General features: G+C 47.0%; 1 protein-coding gene across 3 annotated transcripts in view; it reads left to right on the top strand.

Moving 5' to 3' along the window:
- The window catches only part of BLTP3B (bridge-like lipid transfer protein family member 3B), a 120,496-nt gene that overhangs the window by 87,523 nt on the left and 13,992 nt on the right, over positions 1 to 18,981 (top strand). For all 3 annotated transcript variants that reach the window (XM_075011302.1, XM_075011308.1, XM_075011309.1), the window contains 3 exons: positions 2,776 to 2,915; positions 4,648 to 4,798; positions 14,861 to 15,117. In XM_075011302.1, the coding sequence (XP_074867403.1) occupies positions 2,776 to 2,915; positions 4,648 to 4,798; positions 14,861 to 15,117 (548 nt within the window). The remainder of the gene's footprint in view (positions 1 to 2,775; positions 2,916 to 4,647; positions 4,799 to 14,860; positions 15,118 to 18,981) is intronic.

An 18,981-nucleotide genomic window follows, 5' to 3' on the forward strand; every position in this document is an offset into this window, starting at 1 on the left:
TCAGAAAACAACCCAGCTCATCATCTCCTCAGCCAAAAGATCACGTGGCATGCCTGTCTCTAAGCAGAGGCTGTCCAAATGGATCTCGAGCTGCATAAGACTTGCCTACAATAAGTCTAACAAAGACCTTCTGGTGGCATTTGTGCCCGTTCCACACGGGCACTGGCTGCCTCTGCAGCCTTCCTCTGAGGCATGTCCACTGATGACATTTGCAGAGCAGCGACGTGGGCATCTCTTTACACTTTCACTCAGCATTACTCCATACAAACCTGTGCTGATTTACAGACTGTGTTCAGACGATCACAGGATCACAGGGCTGGAAGGGACCTCAGGAGGTCATCTAGTCCAGCCCCCTGCTTCAAGCAGGATCAACGCCCACTAAGTCATCCCAGCCAGGACCTTGTCCAGCTGGGACTTAAAAACCTCAAGGGATGGAGAATCCACCACCTCTCTAGGCAACACATTCCAATGCTTCACCACCTGCCTGGTGAAGAAGTTTTTCCTAATATCTAACCTATACCTTTCCCTCTTCAGCTTCAGACCATTACTCCTTGTTCTGCCATCTGACACCACTGAGAACATTTTCTCACCCTCCTTTTTAGAGCTCCCCTTCAGGAAGTTGAATGCTGCTATTAAAGTTGAATGCTGCTATTAATATGATTTGTTAATCTGTATTATCAGCCAATCTACACCGTCCAAAGGACCCACCTCCAAGCCATGACATTGCTTTGTAGTCACCTGAAGGTGGAACACCCATGGGGCCCTTGAAGAAGGAGGAAAGGTTGCTCGCCCTGTGCAGTCACTTGAGTTCTTCAAGATGTTGTCCCTGTTGGTGCTCCACCATCCTCCCTCCTCCCCTCTGCTTTGGACGCCTGCTTTGGCTTCTGGATCAGAGAAGAACTGTGGGGCCAGCTGCCTGCGCATGCACAGTTAACATCACGGGCGTCTTATGCCTGTGCCCTGCGCATGCAGGCAGTCAGTGTGGGGAGATGAATGCTGCTATACAGAAGTCTGCAGCCTGTGGGTGCAGCGGCACTGGCGCACCTGAAGGTGGAGCCCCCACGGGGACAACATCACAAAGAACCCCAGTTACTGCACAGGGGGAGTAACCTGTTCTTTTGAGTTTTAAAATGTGGGGCTAGATAAGAGGCTTCCTTTGGCATTAGCACCAGCAGTGTGACTAATCGGACAGACTTGACTCTCTTTGCTCAGGGTGCTGTTTGTACTTATTGGCTGAATTCTGTTATCAGGTGCACGTCCAACTTCTGATTATTTCACTGGTGCCATCTGAATATATCTGAGGGAGAAATCTGGCCTGACATCGAATATCTGTTAGTTTTAGATAAGCTGTAGTACTGTGGTGTTCTGTAAATTATGAATTTCTAAGAGAAGGCTGATGAAATAATGTTAAAGAGTAACAAGCGCAGTAGCAAGAGTCTGAAAAGGTCAATTTCCTCTGTACTCCTATCTGCCAGCTGAATAGAAAAGTATCTCAGCCCATATGTTTGTATAGTGTAACAAAGTAAGGTAGCCTGACTGAATATTTCTGTAAACAGAAGAACTGTAGCCACTTACACTAGCGGCTTTGAAATATATCAATGCATATTTGGCAGATAAGTGACTCTAACCAACTCCTCACAGAATGAAATTTACTACTTTTATGGAAGACAAGAGCAGGGCCCTTCTCACATCTCTAAGGGCATGTCTCCCCACAAACTTATTTTGAAAGAACTTTGAGTGTCTACACAATGCAACCAGTATTTTGAAATAATTTTGAAATAGCGGGCACCTTATTTTGAATTTGGTAAACCTTCTTCTAGGAGGGATGGCACCTATTTTGAAATAGGAGCAGTGTAGCGGGGGCATAGGCGCTATTTCAAATTGTTTGTTTTGAAATAAAGCTGCTGTGTAAACATAGTATTTACGAATGGAGCCCTGGGAAGCGCTGCTTCCAGGGAATCTAATCTGAAATAGGCTCTGTTGTGTGTGGATACACTATTTTGGAATAAGTTTTGCTTATTTTAGGGCTTCCCTGTAGTGTAGATAAATTATTCTGGAATATCTTGTTTTGGAATAATAACTCCAGAATAAAATATGCTGGAATAACTCTGTAGTGTAGATATACCTTCTCAAAATCTGTGAAATGGCTTCATTAGGGTGCTTGTGCATCTGTCTGCCCTGTAAAATATCTCTATGGTAGCCCATGTATACTGTCATGGAAGCCCCAGTGAACTGATTGTGTTAGGCAGGAAAGGGCCACATGTTTATGTGGAATCCAGTATCTTGTATGAAAGAGATGGAAGAGCTGCAGGTGTTAGTCCACCTTACAGGCTACTATACCAAGCACTCAACACCATGGCTGCATGGCTTGAAGGGGTAGATTTCATCTGCCTAGTTGCTCGACCGTCATGCAATCTGAGTACTTGGGCTCTGTGTGGTTTGAGTGGATTTTGTCCAAAGAGAATGTTTGTGTGAGAGGTTATATGCATAGATAGAACAACAAGAACATAGGCAAATTAAGAAATTTGCTTTTGTGTTGTCAGTGCTACGTAAAAGTTTGCCACCTTATTTCAGTGGCATGAAAAAAATCATTATGCCTGTTATTTGGGTTATTTATTTAATTAACTGTAGAGGTTTATTTTTTAATATTTTATCCAAATAAAAATTCTTAATGGTTTTATATAAGTTATTATACATAATGTTTTAATATTAATACACAAACAATTCAGATTACATTATATTGTCTTTTTGTATTTTTTGACAATACATATACAGAAGCTATCACAGCCATGGATTGCCAAAGGCCAGCAGAAAACGTGCAAAATGAAGTCTCAGGAGTTGAGAATTGTGGTGGATCATCTCCAGATGCCATCAGTGCAGCTTCAGAAAGTGCCCAAGAGACTAATGAAGAAATGGTAATGTTATTAAAATTCATTAAAGGAGCAAGTTTAGAATAAAACAGTAACTCACATTCAAGTGGTGCTAAAATACTTAAATATTTTTTGTATAAAGATAACTTGAAAATATTATTTAAAATTCATTAGCTATGTCGAGTTATATTCTGAATGCTCCAATAACAAGTAAAAGTGACTTTAAATACATAATTGATTTTAGATTTATGTTCTTTTTAGGATCTCTGATGTTGAAGATTAACTACTTCTGCTTCAAAATAATGCTCAGTATATACTATGCTGATGACATTACCTCCACTTCGGAGACTTGCCGGAGCATGGAGGTGTCTTCTTATAAGGTCAGTTAAGTGGCTGTTCTTTTTTTAAATATATGGCATGGTTTTGTGAAGGTTTTTTAAATATATATATATAAAAAACCCAATGTGCAAAGCATAGTATATACTGTAATCTTTGTGTTGCCATGCCCTGTAGTTAAAAGAAAAAGCCATTCTTCTGACCATCTCCCTTCCCAAGGCAATCTCCATGCACTGGTAGAGTTCCATAGTGGTTGCATCTCCTCTTTCTATATCGTTGTTCATTTATACCACGCTCATCGCTATGGTAATCTGAGTTTCTTGTATAGTAAATTATGCTCATAATTCAGAGTAGTAATCTGAGGGTACTAGACACCTAACCCTCCACTCCTATGCTTTTGAAATCAGTTACATTCAGACTGCCCTTCTGTACTCCCTGCTGGAGACATTCAGCATATAACTCTACAGTTGCTGAGGCTTTAAAAAACATATGCAAATTACCTTTTTAAAGAACACTTTGCTTAAGAAATCATTCGATATATACACTTTTGAGTAAGTATCTGTTTGGGTCAGTTTCCAGTAACAGTCTCTACATTTGTGCATGTAAGTAATAAATGTGTAAAAACAGAATCTGTGTTGCAAATTAAGTGTGTGCAAATTACATTTTAACTTGTGGTTTTCTATTTTTAGAAGATGAGTTAAGGTCCCTTATAAAACTTGACTAATAATAATAACAAAAATAATGATAATAATAAATCATTAGTTTATATTTCTAAAAGTGGCACCAACATTTGGAATTTTGAAGCTCTTGACTATGTTGTTGCCTGACAACAAGGTATTGAAATTCAATAAAATAAGAGGAAATGGCGGACTAGCAGAAGCATAGGCTGTGGCCACACTAGCCCCTCCTTTTGCAGGGGCTATGGTAATATGGCACTTTGGAATATGCTAAGGAGATGCTGCCATGGATATAGTGAATTGGCATGCAAAGTCCCCAAGTTTGAGTCTCTAGCCAGGATTTCTCTCTGATTCAGCACTCAAATGTAAACTGCTCACATGCTCAATATAAAACACATGCTTAAGATACTATAGTTATGAATAAGGCAGCATATCTCATGTTGTTATGGTCCTTTTTGCCATTTCCAAATCAGTATTGTTGGGCTATAAAGGGAATTGCACCTGCTTTTCATTGTGCATAGATTAATTCATTATCAGGTTGAGGATGAGGACATAAAAAGAAAAATAACTATTCCTTGTGTCTCTGAGTACCTCTATGGTAAGTGGGTGAATAAGGAGCTTCAGTTCCAAAATGCTTGTTTGAATGTTTGTTTCATACAAATTTCCTCTTGTACTGAATTTTATTGTTGATATTTGCACACTAATAATTGAAAGTTGTAGTTTTTAAAAAATAATTTATAATTGCAGTTGTATCTTGTTGATAGATGTCTGTTGTGGTTTTTAAAATCTTTGGCATTAATGGCGAAATAGACATCAAAGGTGAAGACACAAAAGTATGCCTTCAGGTGAATCAGGTGATACCAAGTCAGTTGGGAAATATCAGTATTCGACATTATCTTTGCAACAGAACTGTGGGTAAGAATTAACAAGAGATTTAATTTCCACTATTGCTATTGAATTTGAGTTGGGAAAACACTTGTTTGTACTACAAAAGAGTTAGGGATTTTTTTTTGGTTGCCTTCCCTTAAATACATAATTGCAATTTATCTGTATTACTCTCAAATTTAAAATTCCAAAGAAGCCTTCTGATTCTATTTATATTAGGAAACATTTTATCATTTAGAATCACTATTCCAATTACCTTTTTTCGTAATTATCAAGCAATCAGCAGGAGGGAAATAAAAATAGAACTAGTCATGATGGCGAAAAAAGTGGAAGAGGGGGAACCAAATAAATTACATTGAATTCTGCTGATTCACTTGTGTTTTAATTAAATATCTCACATTAGATTGTTGATATTTTATAAAAGATGTAACTTCATTATTATCACATTCTTAACTTTTCTTAATTTGAATATTTCTTGATCTGATGATCCTTCAGTGACAGCAGATCATTCTATACTTCAAAATAACTTTAAAAATTCTAAACTATGGAAATACATCTCAACACCCACACCTCATGTTAATTTTAAATTTCTTATTTAAGGGAGGTTACTGTCTAGCTCTGTACCCAGAGGGGTGAAGTGCAATTATAATTTTTTAAATGCTTGATAAGATTATGATGCTTAAATGTTGCAGCTGTGAATGATTATTATACCATTACACTGCCAGTTAACAGAACATTAATCATGCTTTTGCAATTACTATGTCCACCTGGTCCAGAATAACTTCTGCAGTTGATCCAAATATTTTGCTATATCCGGAGCTCTGTACGTGAAAAGAAACAGAACGCTGTCATGTTGTGTGTCTCTTGAATGTATCTTGTGATCATCATTGGAATCTTATTTCAATTAAATTCATTGCCTCTGTCCATGAATCAGATGCACAACTCCCTTGAGATTGCTAGTTCTGTAGAGCATGGCTTCTCTTCTTTAGAGACATCCTAAGTATGTTGCAATAAAGGAAAATCCCATGGAGCTCAGGATGCATGTGAGGGTGTAAACCCTGCAAAGCAAGTGTAGCAGTTTGACCTGAAAAACATTTAGAAAGTAACTTTTTTGGCAAATTCAGAGACCCGTAGAAATCCATGGATGTCTGCTTTATATGAGCGGGTATCTGTATCCACAGATATGCATGCAGATATCCATGGCTCATTTTTGCAGATGCACATGGAGATACAAATTTTGTATCTAGAACCCTGCAGACATGTGGATATCCACTTTATATCCTCAGGTGTCTGGATCTGTGGATCATTTTTGTGGCTATCAAGGCAGATATAAATTTCCTATCTGTGCAGGGTTCTACAGATGCATAGTTATGTATACTTGGGGAGAGTAAGGGAAAGAAATGAAAATAGAAATAGGAAAGTATTATTCAAAATCTAGATTCTGGTTAGTCATACGAGAATCACTTTAAATGTATCTGTAATGGTTTCCCGTTTCTCATTTTGAAACTGCTGGGCTACGTCTACATGAGCATTTTCTCTTGGAAGTGATTCCCCAGCGAAACCTCTCTCGAAAAATTGCATCTGCACGTACAGGCGGATTGATATTTCAGTCTGTTCTGTTGACAGAAAGTGGACACGTGCTCCAGTTGCTCTGTCAACAGAAGCGGCCCGGAGACTTGGAAGTGAAGCTTGCATGGAGGGCAAGCCCTTCCAGGACTGCTGGTCCTGCATGCCCTTAAAGCCCTGGCTCTTCCTCTGATTTTGATTGGTGTGTTCCACCGCATGTGGGGGGACAACCCCAACAGGCATGTCACAGAGCATGCCCATGGAGCCCTGCCCACCCTCTTGGGAGCTCAGGCAGGTCTGGCGGAACCCCACTAGCTCCTATTGGTGGGACCGGCTGGTCATGGGGCAGCCAGCAGTGGATACAGAACTTCAGGATGTGCAAGGAGACCTTCCTTGAACTGTGCACCTGGCTCACCCCTGCCTTCCAATGACAGGACACCAACATACAGCCTGCCTTTACCTTTGAGAAGTGGGTCACCATCGGTTTGTGGAAGCTAATCACCCCTGAATGCTATCGCTCTGTGGGCCACCAATTCGGCCTCAGGAGGTCCACCGTAGTGGCTGTACTTGTGCAGGTTAGGCACCCTCGGGCTGCAGGCCCTGCATGGGGAGAGAGGAGGGAGTGAAGAGGGGTTGCAGCAAGGGGAGCGGGGGGTAAAGGAGGAGCAAGGAGGGGCTGTGGAGCTCGCAGGACCCAGGTACGGTATCTCCCTAGTCTTTCACAGAGGTGTCTGGTCTTCCCTCTTCATAGATGGTGCAGACCATCAACACAATCCCGCTTCAGAGGCTTGTCCACATCCAATGTGCACACCCTCTTGGCCAGCTTCAACGTCCTTGGCTTCCCCAATTATTTCAGGGTACTGGATGGGACCCATATCCCCTTCTGGGCCCCAGAACACAGCGCTGCATGCTACATCAATAGGAAGGGCTATCACTCTGTGTTTATACAAGCCCTGGTGGACCACTGCAGACAATTCCTGGATACTTATGTCGGGTGGTTGGGTTGGACTCTCAAAGCCAGTGTGTTCCAGAATGCCACCTGTTCCAGAGGATGGAGGTGGGCATCTGCCTCACCTGTTGGGAGCTGGCCATCAGGGACACACAAATGCCTTTGTGCATGGTGGGGGATGCAGCCTACCCACTCCTGTCATGGCTGATGAGGCCCTACCCTGGGCATCTGGACCCCACGCAGGAATTGTTCAACGCCCGCCTCACCTGGGCAAGGAACCCAGTGGAGTGTGCCTTCGGGTGCTTAAAAGGGAGGTTCCATTGTCTCCTAACCCAGTTGGAGGTGGGTGGAGTAGAATGTCCCCTATGTCGTGACTGCCCATTGTGTCCTCCACAACTTAGTGGAGTGGAAGTGGGAGGACTTCCTCCAGGGGTGGGTGGTGGAGGCCCCTAGCCCCAACAAACCGCCAGGCATGGCCCCCAGCCAACAAGTGCATGGGGATGGGGTGCACATCCATGAGGCCCTGGGGGGGAGCTTTGCCAGTGCCCCCCAGTGACCTTCCTAAGGGCACCCTGGGGACAGTGCTCTAGGCCCACACCCCTCCCCACTACCACCCTTCCTTTTGCCCACCCAACATCCATCCAACAGGGAGGGACTCGGGAGTGGTGATTTAAAAAACCTTTTACAAAACAAAATAGAACTTGGTAAAAAATAAACATTTGTGACAGAAATATGTACAACATGCAATGTGCCTGACCATATGGATGGATGAGTGGAGGGTTGGGATGTGGGGGCCCCTCAACTGGGGGTGGGGCAATCTCAACTGGGAAGAGGGGGCCTTACTCCAAGGAGGAGATAGAGGGCTGTGAACTATGTCAACCGCAAGATCCCCCCCCCGCCCTACTGTCAGGGTCCTCCTCGGGGCTGGGATCACAGGGAGGGGTGGAGATGGGGGTGCTGCTGTATGTTTGGGTTTTGTGGGGGGGGGTTCTGGGGCAGGGGGCTTGGAGGGCAGGAAGGTCTTGGGGAAGAGGGGTAAGCCGGGGGGAGGGGCACAGGGTGCCAGCCATGTCCATTGCCCACTGCAGGGCCTGGAGGAGGACATGAGGGTGACAGGGAGCACCAGCAGTAATAGGAAGGGGAGCGGCAGGAGCTGCAGATGTGGCAGTTGGGGCCAACCACGCTTCCACAAGGTCTAGGAGGAGGTCAGCCTGGGCTAGCCACTGTTCCAAGGCCTGCACCCACCCCACTGTCACTCCTCTTCCTGCTGCAGCTGCTGCTCAGTCAGCTCATTTTGCTGCCTTTGTAGGCATGGAGGCTGTCGTCCTCTGGGTGGCGACAGCCCCTCTGTCTATGGGCACACCCTGCTGGTGGTGGGCTGCCATCTCTCAGGGCACTGCTCCCGGTTCCGCCGGTTCTGGCTCCTCCCTGGGGCTGCCCGGATGCATGGGTGAGCTGGCCCAGCCCTCAGATAATGCAGCGAGAAGGGGAGACAGTGAGTCCTTCCTGCAATACACCCCGGGAAGCCCCATTCCCTGCAAGCAGCAGACCTCACCCCTGGGCTGTGAGATGGGGCTGTCCTGGGTGCGTATGCCTGTGTCCTCTGTATGGCAGGCCCTGCCATAAGGGGACCCTGCGGTATCACGGGGACTGGCCAGACCGCAGCCACCCCTCCCACCATGGCCCAGGGGACTAGCGGTCCCCACATGGATGGTAGGTGAGCTGGGTGCAGCCCACCCCTCCCTGGAGCTCCACCACGTGTGTGTGGCTTGCAGCACTGTCCAGGAGGAGTGCTGCCTGTGACCGTGGGTGAGAGCTACAGTCCCCGGTGGTGTGTTTGGGGTTGGGCTGTCACCCATGAGGCTGTCTTGCTCCCAGCTTTCTCAGGGGCAGGCTGGCCCCCCATCCCCCAGGGCCCTGGGGCTTGTGCCCAGGTGCTGCTTGCTGGGTCTGTGTGGGATGCACTGCTGTGTACATGTGTGCACGTGCTGGGCCCGCGGTGTGGGTTCCTGCCTGAGCCATCCTGGCAAGCCCCAGGGCATGCCCCGCCTCACCCCCAGCCCAGGGGTGTGCGAACCATGGGGTACTCAGTGGCCAGTGCCATGAAGATGCCTGTGCCAATTGCTGTGGCACTGGAGGGGCCCGAGTCCAGGGTTATGATGAGGGTCCCCTGGCTGGACTCAGAGCTGGAGGGCGGGTCCAGGGCCGGATCCGCTGGGGTTCCCCAGTCCCGCGGCACCATTTCTGTTGGTGGGGGGAGAGGCTCCTCCCCAGTATCCACTATCTCCTGGTGGGGTACACCATCATCACCCCTGAGGAGGTGGTTGAGCTTGTTGAAATAGGGGCAGGAGGCCGTCCCTGCCCCCGACCTCTGTCGTGCGTCCTGGGCACGCACATAGCCCTGGCGGAGCTCTTTCGCCTTCTCCTGCACTTGCTTGAGGGGGCAGGTTGGGTGGCCGTGCTTCGCCAGGGTTCCGGCGGTGCACATGTAGCCCAGGGCACTGTGGCGCTTTGCACTCCAGTCCAAGTGGACTGGCTCATCAGCCCAGAGGGCTAACAGGTCCCTGAGCTCAGGGCCAGACCAGGGTGGCTCCTGAAATCCCTCTCCAGTGTCCTGGGAGGGGCCAGGGGGGTCTTGGGCAGCTTGTGCCATTTTTTTAAAGTGCAGGGAGTGGCTGCTGGGGCGTGATGTTGAGCACATGCTGCCGGCTTGCAGCCACGCCTCCAGCTTCCTGCAGGGGCCTTACAGGGCTCCCCGTGCCTTTAAACGCAGCTGTGGGAACAGACTGTAGAGCTGTGCCTGTGGTGGGGAGGGCTGATGACAAAAGGGGCCCAAGAGCGTTTATACAGCTCTTTTCTCAACAGAATATTGTCTAGAGAGGAATTATAGCTCAACGGGGAGAGGTACAACAATGCAGGCAGATGTGCCGGGTTTTTTCGGAAACCTCCCAACAGAGCACATTTTGCGTGTAGAAGCTCCACCGTTTTTTCCAACAAAAGCCTGGTTTTGCCGGAAGAACCCTCTCATGTAGACGTAGCCTTGGAGTGTGCCTAGAGAACTGGAGAAGTTCAACGGAAAATATTTTAATTAATAGTCTGAGAGGAGTAGCTGCTTTAGTCTATAGCCTCACGAGTAAGTAGTTCTGAGTCACTGTAGAGGCTAACAAGTGTATTAAGTCATGAGCTTTCATGGTAAAACCCACTTCTTCAGATGAAAAAGAAGTGGGTTTTACCCATGAAAGCTCATGATCTAAATTAATGTGAAAAATAATCCCTCTGTTGTGAAAAGGATGAATTTGAAATAAGGATCAGAATCTGAGCATGGTTCAGCTGACAAGTGCAAGCAAGTTGTTGGTATCTAATAATCAGTAGAGGCTGAGTCAAAAGGATTTTAAAACTATTCTTTTTGGTACTAATTATTTTTAGTGTGCTTAGCCTAAAGAGAGAAGTATGCAAATGATCTGTTTCTTTTCCAAGTAAATGGATAAATATTGAAATTTTATCTAACATTTCTGGTCGTTTTCATATTATAAATACTCAATTCAGTGTTTGTTTCCCACTATTGGCTAGAGATAAAGTAACAGTGAGACTAGTACTCAGAAACTGCTCCTCTGCTTTATTAATACACACTCCTGTTCCCATCAAAGTTATGGGGGCAGAAATTAGCCCTTTATTCTAGCTATTAAATTGCTTCAGTTTTCTCAGTACTGGTTACTTTCTTTATTATACATTAAGGCTTTGATTCAGGATGGCACCTTCAGGTTTGCCCTGCACACATTGATCAGGTTCATGATATTGGTGGTCACCTAGTTAAGGAGAAAGGGGATTTGTGTCTTCCTTACTTACCTAGGTGATGTGTTAGTGGAAGGCAGATCCAAGCACTAGGTTCTCTGTCACATCCAACTTATTGTTGTCTTTTTCCCTCATCTGAGACGCACGCTGAAGTAGAAGTCCATGTTAATTTCCACACACACACACACAAGTTAACTGGGCCCTATTCAGTTCTACATATTCAACTTTTCTTGCACAGGACAGGTTTTAGGTTATGCATCTCTGTCCAGTTACACCCACGGTACCCCCTCTCCCAACACACCTCTTGGGCACCACAGCACTGTAGTCTTGCTCTTCCTTCTCCTCTTCTCCCTCCCAGCACTTTTGGAGTGCCACGAATCACCTGATTTGTGCTCTGTCCCTGCTCTTCCTCCTCTCTCCCAGATCTAGCACGCAGGGAATCAGATTCTGGGACTATTCAAGCTCTGGGAGGGAGGAAGAGGAGCAGAGATGGAGCGCACATCAGATGATTCTTGGCACTCTGAAAATGCTGGGAGGGGGGGCAAAAGTGAAAAGTGCACAGCCCTGGTGCCATGGTGTGCTGGAGGTGCAGGGGGAGAGGGGAAACTGGTGATCTGTGGGCTAGAGCTGGAGCCCCAGTGGGATGCATGTGGCCCGCAGGGGGCTGCAGGTTGTCCACCACTGGTACAGAGTTACTAGGCCACAGGGACTCATATACTTAAGAGGCCCTACATGCTTGTTCAGCCTCCAGGGATGTCTAAAGTCATTCATCTCATTGAACAGATACCCCTTGAACAAGTTGATTTGTGTTTCTCCCATGTTCCCAAGAATGGCAGATGGATAGGAGAAATATGTAGGTAAAGGTGTGGTATTGACTTGCTGCTTCCTGATGAAGACATTCATTACCAATGCCTCTTGGATAAGGAGAGGTGCATTCATAAGTGGGTTTAGAACCCAAATTTTGTGAATGCTTTTGAGGATATTCCTTGACATGCTTTTGTCCCTCAGACCACAGGCTCATTGCTCCAGAAATTCATTGACAATACAATGGCAGTGTTCTGTTTGCACAATTAGAACAGCTTTGTCAAAAAGTGATGAAATTCTGGCACTTTTATGTAAAAAAAGTTCCCATTGGTGTTCATTTACCTGGCTCATGAAATTAATTGGCTGACCATCTCAGCTGGACAGTCTCTTGGAGTTGCAATAGGTCTCTCAAGAACAGTAGCCTGGGAGCATTTTCAAAGCTGGACTATCCCCTGACCTATACATAGTGAAAGACAATAAGGAATGTCACCAGTCTTGCCCTCCTGTGGGTAAGCTTCAGGCTCTGAGAGCCTGTGTTTTTTTTTCTAAGAAAAAAGTAGGCTTGTGGCCTCATTCTGTGTTTTTTCAAAGTAGTTCCAGGTGTCCCTGGCAACCAAACATTTTTTTGCCCCTGAAGTTGCCCTCAAGTAGCGAGGAAGAGTACTGCGTACTTTGGACATAAGGCAAGCACTTGCCTTCTGTCTGGACAGTACCATTCCTTTTAGATTATCTGCTTGAATCTGTGTCTCATTTGCTGACACTAGGAAAGGTCAGGCAGTTTCAGCACAGATTCCACCTGGATTACTTCCAGGATGGCATATGTGGTTACATTAAACCAGTGGTTCTCAAAGGATGGTTCACTTTGCAGGTGGGCCTCAGGCTCGGGGTTCATCCTCTCATAGTAGCAGGGAGCCTGTGTTGGCACTACAGTGCCATGGCCACACACGCATACCCATGAGGCTGGAGTGCCAGCACCGGGTTTCCACTGCAGAGGGAAGCTCCGAGCCTTGTGGGCCAGATCCAGCTGGTGGGCTGACAGAGTGGCTCCGCACACTGCCACTCCCTATCCTCGCGGTTGGGGGAATGGCAGTGCAGGACAGTGCTCACCAGGAGGTTTTCCCTGCTGCTCCCATGGCTGGAATGTGGCCAATGGGAGCAGCATAGGGTGGTGCCTGGGAGCAGTGTAGGGCAAGGAGCTGGGCAAGTGATTCCTGTCCCCCTCATACCCAGACCTATGTTGTCCTCATGCACCCCCCTCCCGCTGCTACACCTCCCCATTCTGAAGTGCCCCTTCCTCCCTCCCAGATCCCTCACCCCCTTTATGCTCCCGCATCCTCCCTCCAGGCCCTGCTCCCCAGTAGTTCCATTCTGCACACTGAATCCCTTGTTTTTGCCCCACTTCCAAGCCTAGGGCAGCCCCCAAAATTTACTAGTTCCAGGCCCTCAGAGCTAATCTGGTCTATGGGAGGCCCTGAATCTTGTTCATTCCTCCCTCACTCCATAGGTACCTTAGTTGAGGGCGCATCAGTGAGGATAGGTCTTTTGTTTTTTTCTTTTTCTTCTTGCTTTTGTATGGCCCCCAATTGACTTTTCTATGCATCAGTGGCACCCAACTCAAAAAAGGTTCCCCACCCCTTCCATAAATAAAGACAATCCTGAAACCTTTTGTTTTGAACCTAAATCCAGTAGCCTAATATGGATAATTTAGTATTAAGGTATTCTGAGATAAGTGAATGCATTTTGTCATCATGGGTGGTTGGCTAGTGTTCCACAGAAAGGGTTGTGGTGAGCAGGATGGACCTCGGGCCAAAGAGTTCAAGAACAACTCCATTAAACATTCCTTTTCTGGAGAGGTGTTTGTCCAAACCCTCACTGAATGGGTCATCTCAGCAACCCTGCAAATGTCCAGCCATAAGAAATACTACCATTTGGTCCCTCAGTGCATACCTCCATGCATCATTATGCCATCAGGACTGCTTCAGGATCTGGTGCAAACTTTAGGGAAGCAATTGTGCCATCAAGTAGGCTCTGAAACCCACATTGTAATAGCGTTCTTTGTGAGTCATCTGAGTGAAATAGGTGTCTGTTGCAGTAGAAGAAAAGGCTACTTAGCTTCACTGTGACTTCTTTAACATGTGGTTTACACACATATTCGACAACTGACCTCTCTCCCTCTGCATTGGAGTCCTGTGCCCACATACTCTGATGCAAATGATTTGAGGAGATTGGGATGATGCTTCCCTTATGTAGGATCTGGGGGGGGGCCGCAAGGAGACGTAGGGTACTTTTGCTGCCTCAACAGTACTGCTATAGAGAGCTGTCAGTCTCCAGTTTGCTGGATGTGCACAGGCCTAAATGGAATGCATATGTGAGCCACATATCCTAGAACAACAGTTACAATACAGGCAAGTAACTCTTTGTTCAGGAGAACACTTAATGTGTTCTGAAATACTCTCTTGAACATTGTTAGACTTCAGTGCTTTCCTGAATCATAGTCTTAAGTAATTAAAAAAAAATAATAGAGCTTGCCAGGGCCTGGTTTTGAATTTCCTGTGCAGGCAGATCTACCACTCAGGAAGAGACAAGTTTTGCATGCAGAAGGAATGTGGGTTCTTACATATGCATGTATACTTTCGTAGTCTCAGTTATAAGCTACTTTGTGTGTCTAGTTTATTGCTCCTTGTACTACTTTTAAATTCTAAATTAAGAGATGAAAACTTTGAATGACAATGTGATAGAAAATTGCTTGCATTACTTATGAATATGCATTATGCTAATTCTGATTTATGCTAAGTATGAGATTTTCTGAATAAAAGAGATAAATTGATTAATTTCTTGGAAAACTAGTTGTTTCTACCCCTGTCTTGTGGTTATAGAACCACAAGACACGTTGATATAATTTCAGTAAAGAGTGATTATTTCAGTGTCTTTTGTGTGCTCAAAAATTTTATTAATCCTACTATTTTCTTCTTCTACACTAGGTTCAGATCATAGATCTGTGGCTGGACCAATTAAGTCATCATCGGAAATTAATCTGAGATGGGAAAGTGGGCCAAGTGCTGCAGTACACTCTCTGCTGGCTGCAAAAAATGGCTTTCTGCAGTGCCATATAGAAAATTTTACTGCTGAATTCCTAACATCTTCCCTCACAAATATTCAGCATTTCCTAGAAGATGAAACTGCTGCAGCAGTAATGCCTATGAAGATAAAAGTCTCTAATACAAGTATTAATTTAAAAGTATGTTCACTAGTAGCCATTTTACTTCTCTTAGCTGTTTAGATTGTGTATTCTTGTTTCTTTGCTGATAAATTAGTAATCTGGTTATAGTTAATTTCAAAGAAACTCATATATAGTCTTTAAAGTCTTATCTGGATATTTAGGATTAGCTAACACTAAAACATGTAAAAAATCCATAAACTGTGTTAACTCAGTGACCTGCCTAGAGGCAAATTTGGTACATTACCAAATTGATTATGAATTAATGTTTTGTACTTTGTGGCTATTTTTCCTTTACCATGTCCCTGGAATAGCAGCTGCTGGGAATATGATAGATAAGGTATTCTAAGATCCCAAGGACAGAGTGAGCCTTTTGTTGCTTTGCAGTAACACCTGCTTTCCAATCATAATTAACATCAACAGAGCAGTACCGCAAAGGCTCATCATCCCTCTTTCTTCATGGATAGCTATGATGATGAGAGCTTTGCACAGAGCCAAGACGGAGGTTATGAGGACTCAAACTCAATCTAGCTTGCCTACTAACGAGAGCTCTGATTTTTTTCTGCCCTACCTAGAAACAGTTACTAAATAATACAAGCCTTTCACGCAAGTATGTCTTAAAATAGCAACATTAAGAGGACTCTGCAGTGCAGTCTCCTAGTTTATCCCTTAAAACACTTACAGCAGACAATACTTTCACTGACAGGCAACTAGAAGAGCTGTTGGAAGTGCAAGGAAGTTTATTTTTCTAGAGATTTAGCATTATAAAATCACTGCTGCCAAAAATTTAAAAAAAAAAAAGAGAGGAAAAAGAGAGAGAGGAAAAAAGAAGAAACAAACAACTTTGGAAAATTTCAAAACAGAGAGATACAAGAGACCCAGTGTCCTTATTTGGTACCAAGGATAGGAAGTGCCTACCTCTGCCTTTAGGCCATGATCATTCTTAAATTTAAGGCTTTTTTAAGTTGCACAAGCTAGGTAGTTTCCAGCAGAATTTTCATTCTCTTACTCCTATACTGGTTTCTTGTATGTTGACTTTACATTATAGCTATGTCTACACTAGCAAGTACATTAAAATAATCTGGCCTTCTTTTGAAAGAGTGTGTGGAGAGTCTACGCACAAAACTCGCTCTTTTGAAAGAAAATAGAAGGAATGTGGCACAGCTTTCGAAAGCACTCCTCCAAGCCCATATGAGGAAGAGCGCCTCCTTTTGAAATACTCTTTCGAAAGAGAACATGTGTAGACGCTCCATGGTTTGCTCTTTCTACAGAGGAGTCCTCCACGGCGCCAGTCATGGAGGACTGCAGAGACACCCTGCCCATCGGCAGTGTGGCTCTATGGTATGTGTGTGTTCAGATGTGTTTAAAGCCTCGTGGTCCCAGAAAACTCTTTGCAAGAAGCTGAGAGCGTGCTTGCAGCAGCTGAAATGTGAGGTCCTGCATCATGCCTCATAGCCATCTCCAGAGGAGTGATCTGCAGCCATGGCCAGCAGCCAGCCTCTGCAGTAGTCCCAGGTACACCCCCAGAGTCATCACAGGGCTTGCAGGACCCTGGCCAGTCTCCGAAAAAAAAGGACACCTTCCTGGAATGAGCCCAAGCTGAGGGACTTCTTGGGATCTGAAAGGAAGAGGGAGCTGCTAAAGGAGGTGGGGGATGGGGGGCAAGAGGTGAAATGTGCCTGCCTTTACCCACCTGTCAAAAGGCCTGGTAACCTAAGGCCGCCCTGCCCTCATCCCCAACCAGGTGTGCGGTAAGGAGTTCTGGCAGGGCTACGCCCAGATCAGGGACTCTGCCACCTGCTCAGGGGCAGGTTCTGTGACCTGCCCCTACTATAGGGATCTCTACTGCCTCCTGGGGCTCAGGGACAACTTTACCCCCACCATCTCTTCTGGACACCATGATGGAGGAGCTGCACCCCAAGGCCAAGGAGGAGCCCGGCGCGGCAAACCACCCCCCAAAGATGGAACTGGCCACCGAGGTCTTCAGTGATGACGGAGACCTCATAATCGACATCCTATCTCAATCGTCGAGCTGGGAGAAAGCCAGCTGGGCATCGTCGGACCTTGTAGAGGGCCCCTCTGGTAAGTACATGGTGGGGTGCACATGGGGTGGGGTGGGAGCGCCACAGCCACCAGCGGGCTACCTACACTCCCAGTGTACCCGGGCCAGACACAGCACAGGTAGTCGTGGCTCCCATTATGCCGCAATGGCTGCCGGCAACATCCAGCACCAGGTCCCAAGGACAATGCCATAAGCCGCACACATGGGGAAGGTGTGGGCAGGGCTGGACCACGAACTGGGAACGGCCCACATAGCCAGGGTCCCTGCAGCACACAATACACCAGGGTCGCCTGCTGCTGGAGGGGGGCTGGTGCCTGCAGGTGTGGGGGGAAATGGGCCCAGCCCTTGTGCCATAACAAGGGACTGACTGTGTCTTCCTGTACATCCTTGCATCTGTGCTGCAGGAGGGCTGGGAGAGCCCCAACCCCTCTGTGCTGCAGAACACCCAGGAGAAGTAGGAGGAATGTTCTCCACCCCCAGCAGCAGCACAGGGGGCCCGGAGGAGGAGGGCACGACAGTGGGCTGACGCAATCGAAGGAACCTGTTGCCTGGTGGAGGTTGCGGAGCGGCACCTCCAAATTGACCATGGGCACTATGCATGGCAGAGGGAGGCGTGGGCTGACCTGGTGGGCCCCCTGAGGGATGTCACGGCAGTCTTGAGGGAGCACTCGGGGCTCCTGAACGCCACACCTGCTGCAACGCACAACCCCCCTCCCGCCACACACTCTCCTGAGCATGCCCCCTCCTCTGCCCACCCCACTGCCTCCCCACTGAGCCTGCTCCTGCTGGATCCTCCCCACAGACCTACCTCCCCGTGCTGCCTAGACCCAATGGGGCTCGCAGACATCCACCCCAGCCCCAGAGTAGCGTTCCCACCCTCCCCATTTCCTAGTTGAGGTCTCCCCCGCCACTACCGGTTAAGTGTCGTGTGTCGTTTTCCCCCCGCCCACCCACCAGTTAAGGTCACCCCTCCCCCTCCCATAACAGTTCCTGCCCAGTGAAGGTCCCAAATGTCCCCTGTCCCAGTTGAGATCTCCCCCTCCACACTACCAGTTAATTCCCCACTTGGTTGAGGTCCACCCCTGATTTCATGCCCTGCCCCTGCCACCTAGGCCACCGTTGTACATAGTTTGCCTCTTTTCTCCACTACGGTTACCTTTTTTGTAATTGTAAATGAGACAGTTTTCATTAATCCATAAACCTTTATTTTTGCACCATCCCTATGTCCCGTGCTGTTGATTGGGTGATGGTGGGGGGTGGGTGTATGTGTGTATGGTAGGGGGTTGGTGAGTGGCACATATGCCTGTGTGTGGTGACTGTGAGTGGTGGTCACCATTGCCCAAGTGTAAATCTATCCCAAAGGGCCCCCCAAATGCAGACCCCGTGCTGTTGTGCCTGGTGGCTTGAGGTGGGGACCAGCTATTCGAGGCTGTGGCTGTACTTGGCCGCCCTCCCCGGGGGGAACATTTCACCCTTTCCCTCCACAATGTTGCGGAGGATGCAACAGGCACCCACCACCTGGGGGATGTTCCATAGCCCAACCTCCAGGTGCATGGAGGCCCACTCCACCACATTTCAGGCCTGGTTGAAGCAAGTGTTAAATGCCTCCTGGATGGGGTCAGGGTGGCCGGTGTGGGGCCGCGTCAGCCAAGGCAGCAAGGGGGTAAGCGGCATCCACCACCGGGCACAGGGGCATGGTCATATCCCTGACCCTAATCTCCCAAAAGGGGACATATGTCCCAGCCTCCATGCAGCGGCAAAGCCCTGAATTATGGAACACATGGGCGTCATGCATCTGTCCCACCCAGCCCACATAAATGTCC

This window comes from Carettochelys insculpta, chromosome 1 (assembly GCF_033958435.1).
Source record: "Carettochelys insculpta isolate YL-2023 chromosome 1, ASM3395843v1, whole genome shotgun sequence".
Taxonomy (NCBI): Eukaryota; Metazoa; Chordata; order Testudines; family Carettochelyidae; genus Carettochelys; species Carettochelys insculpta.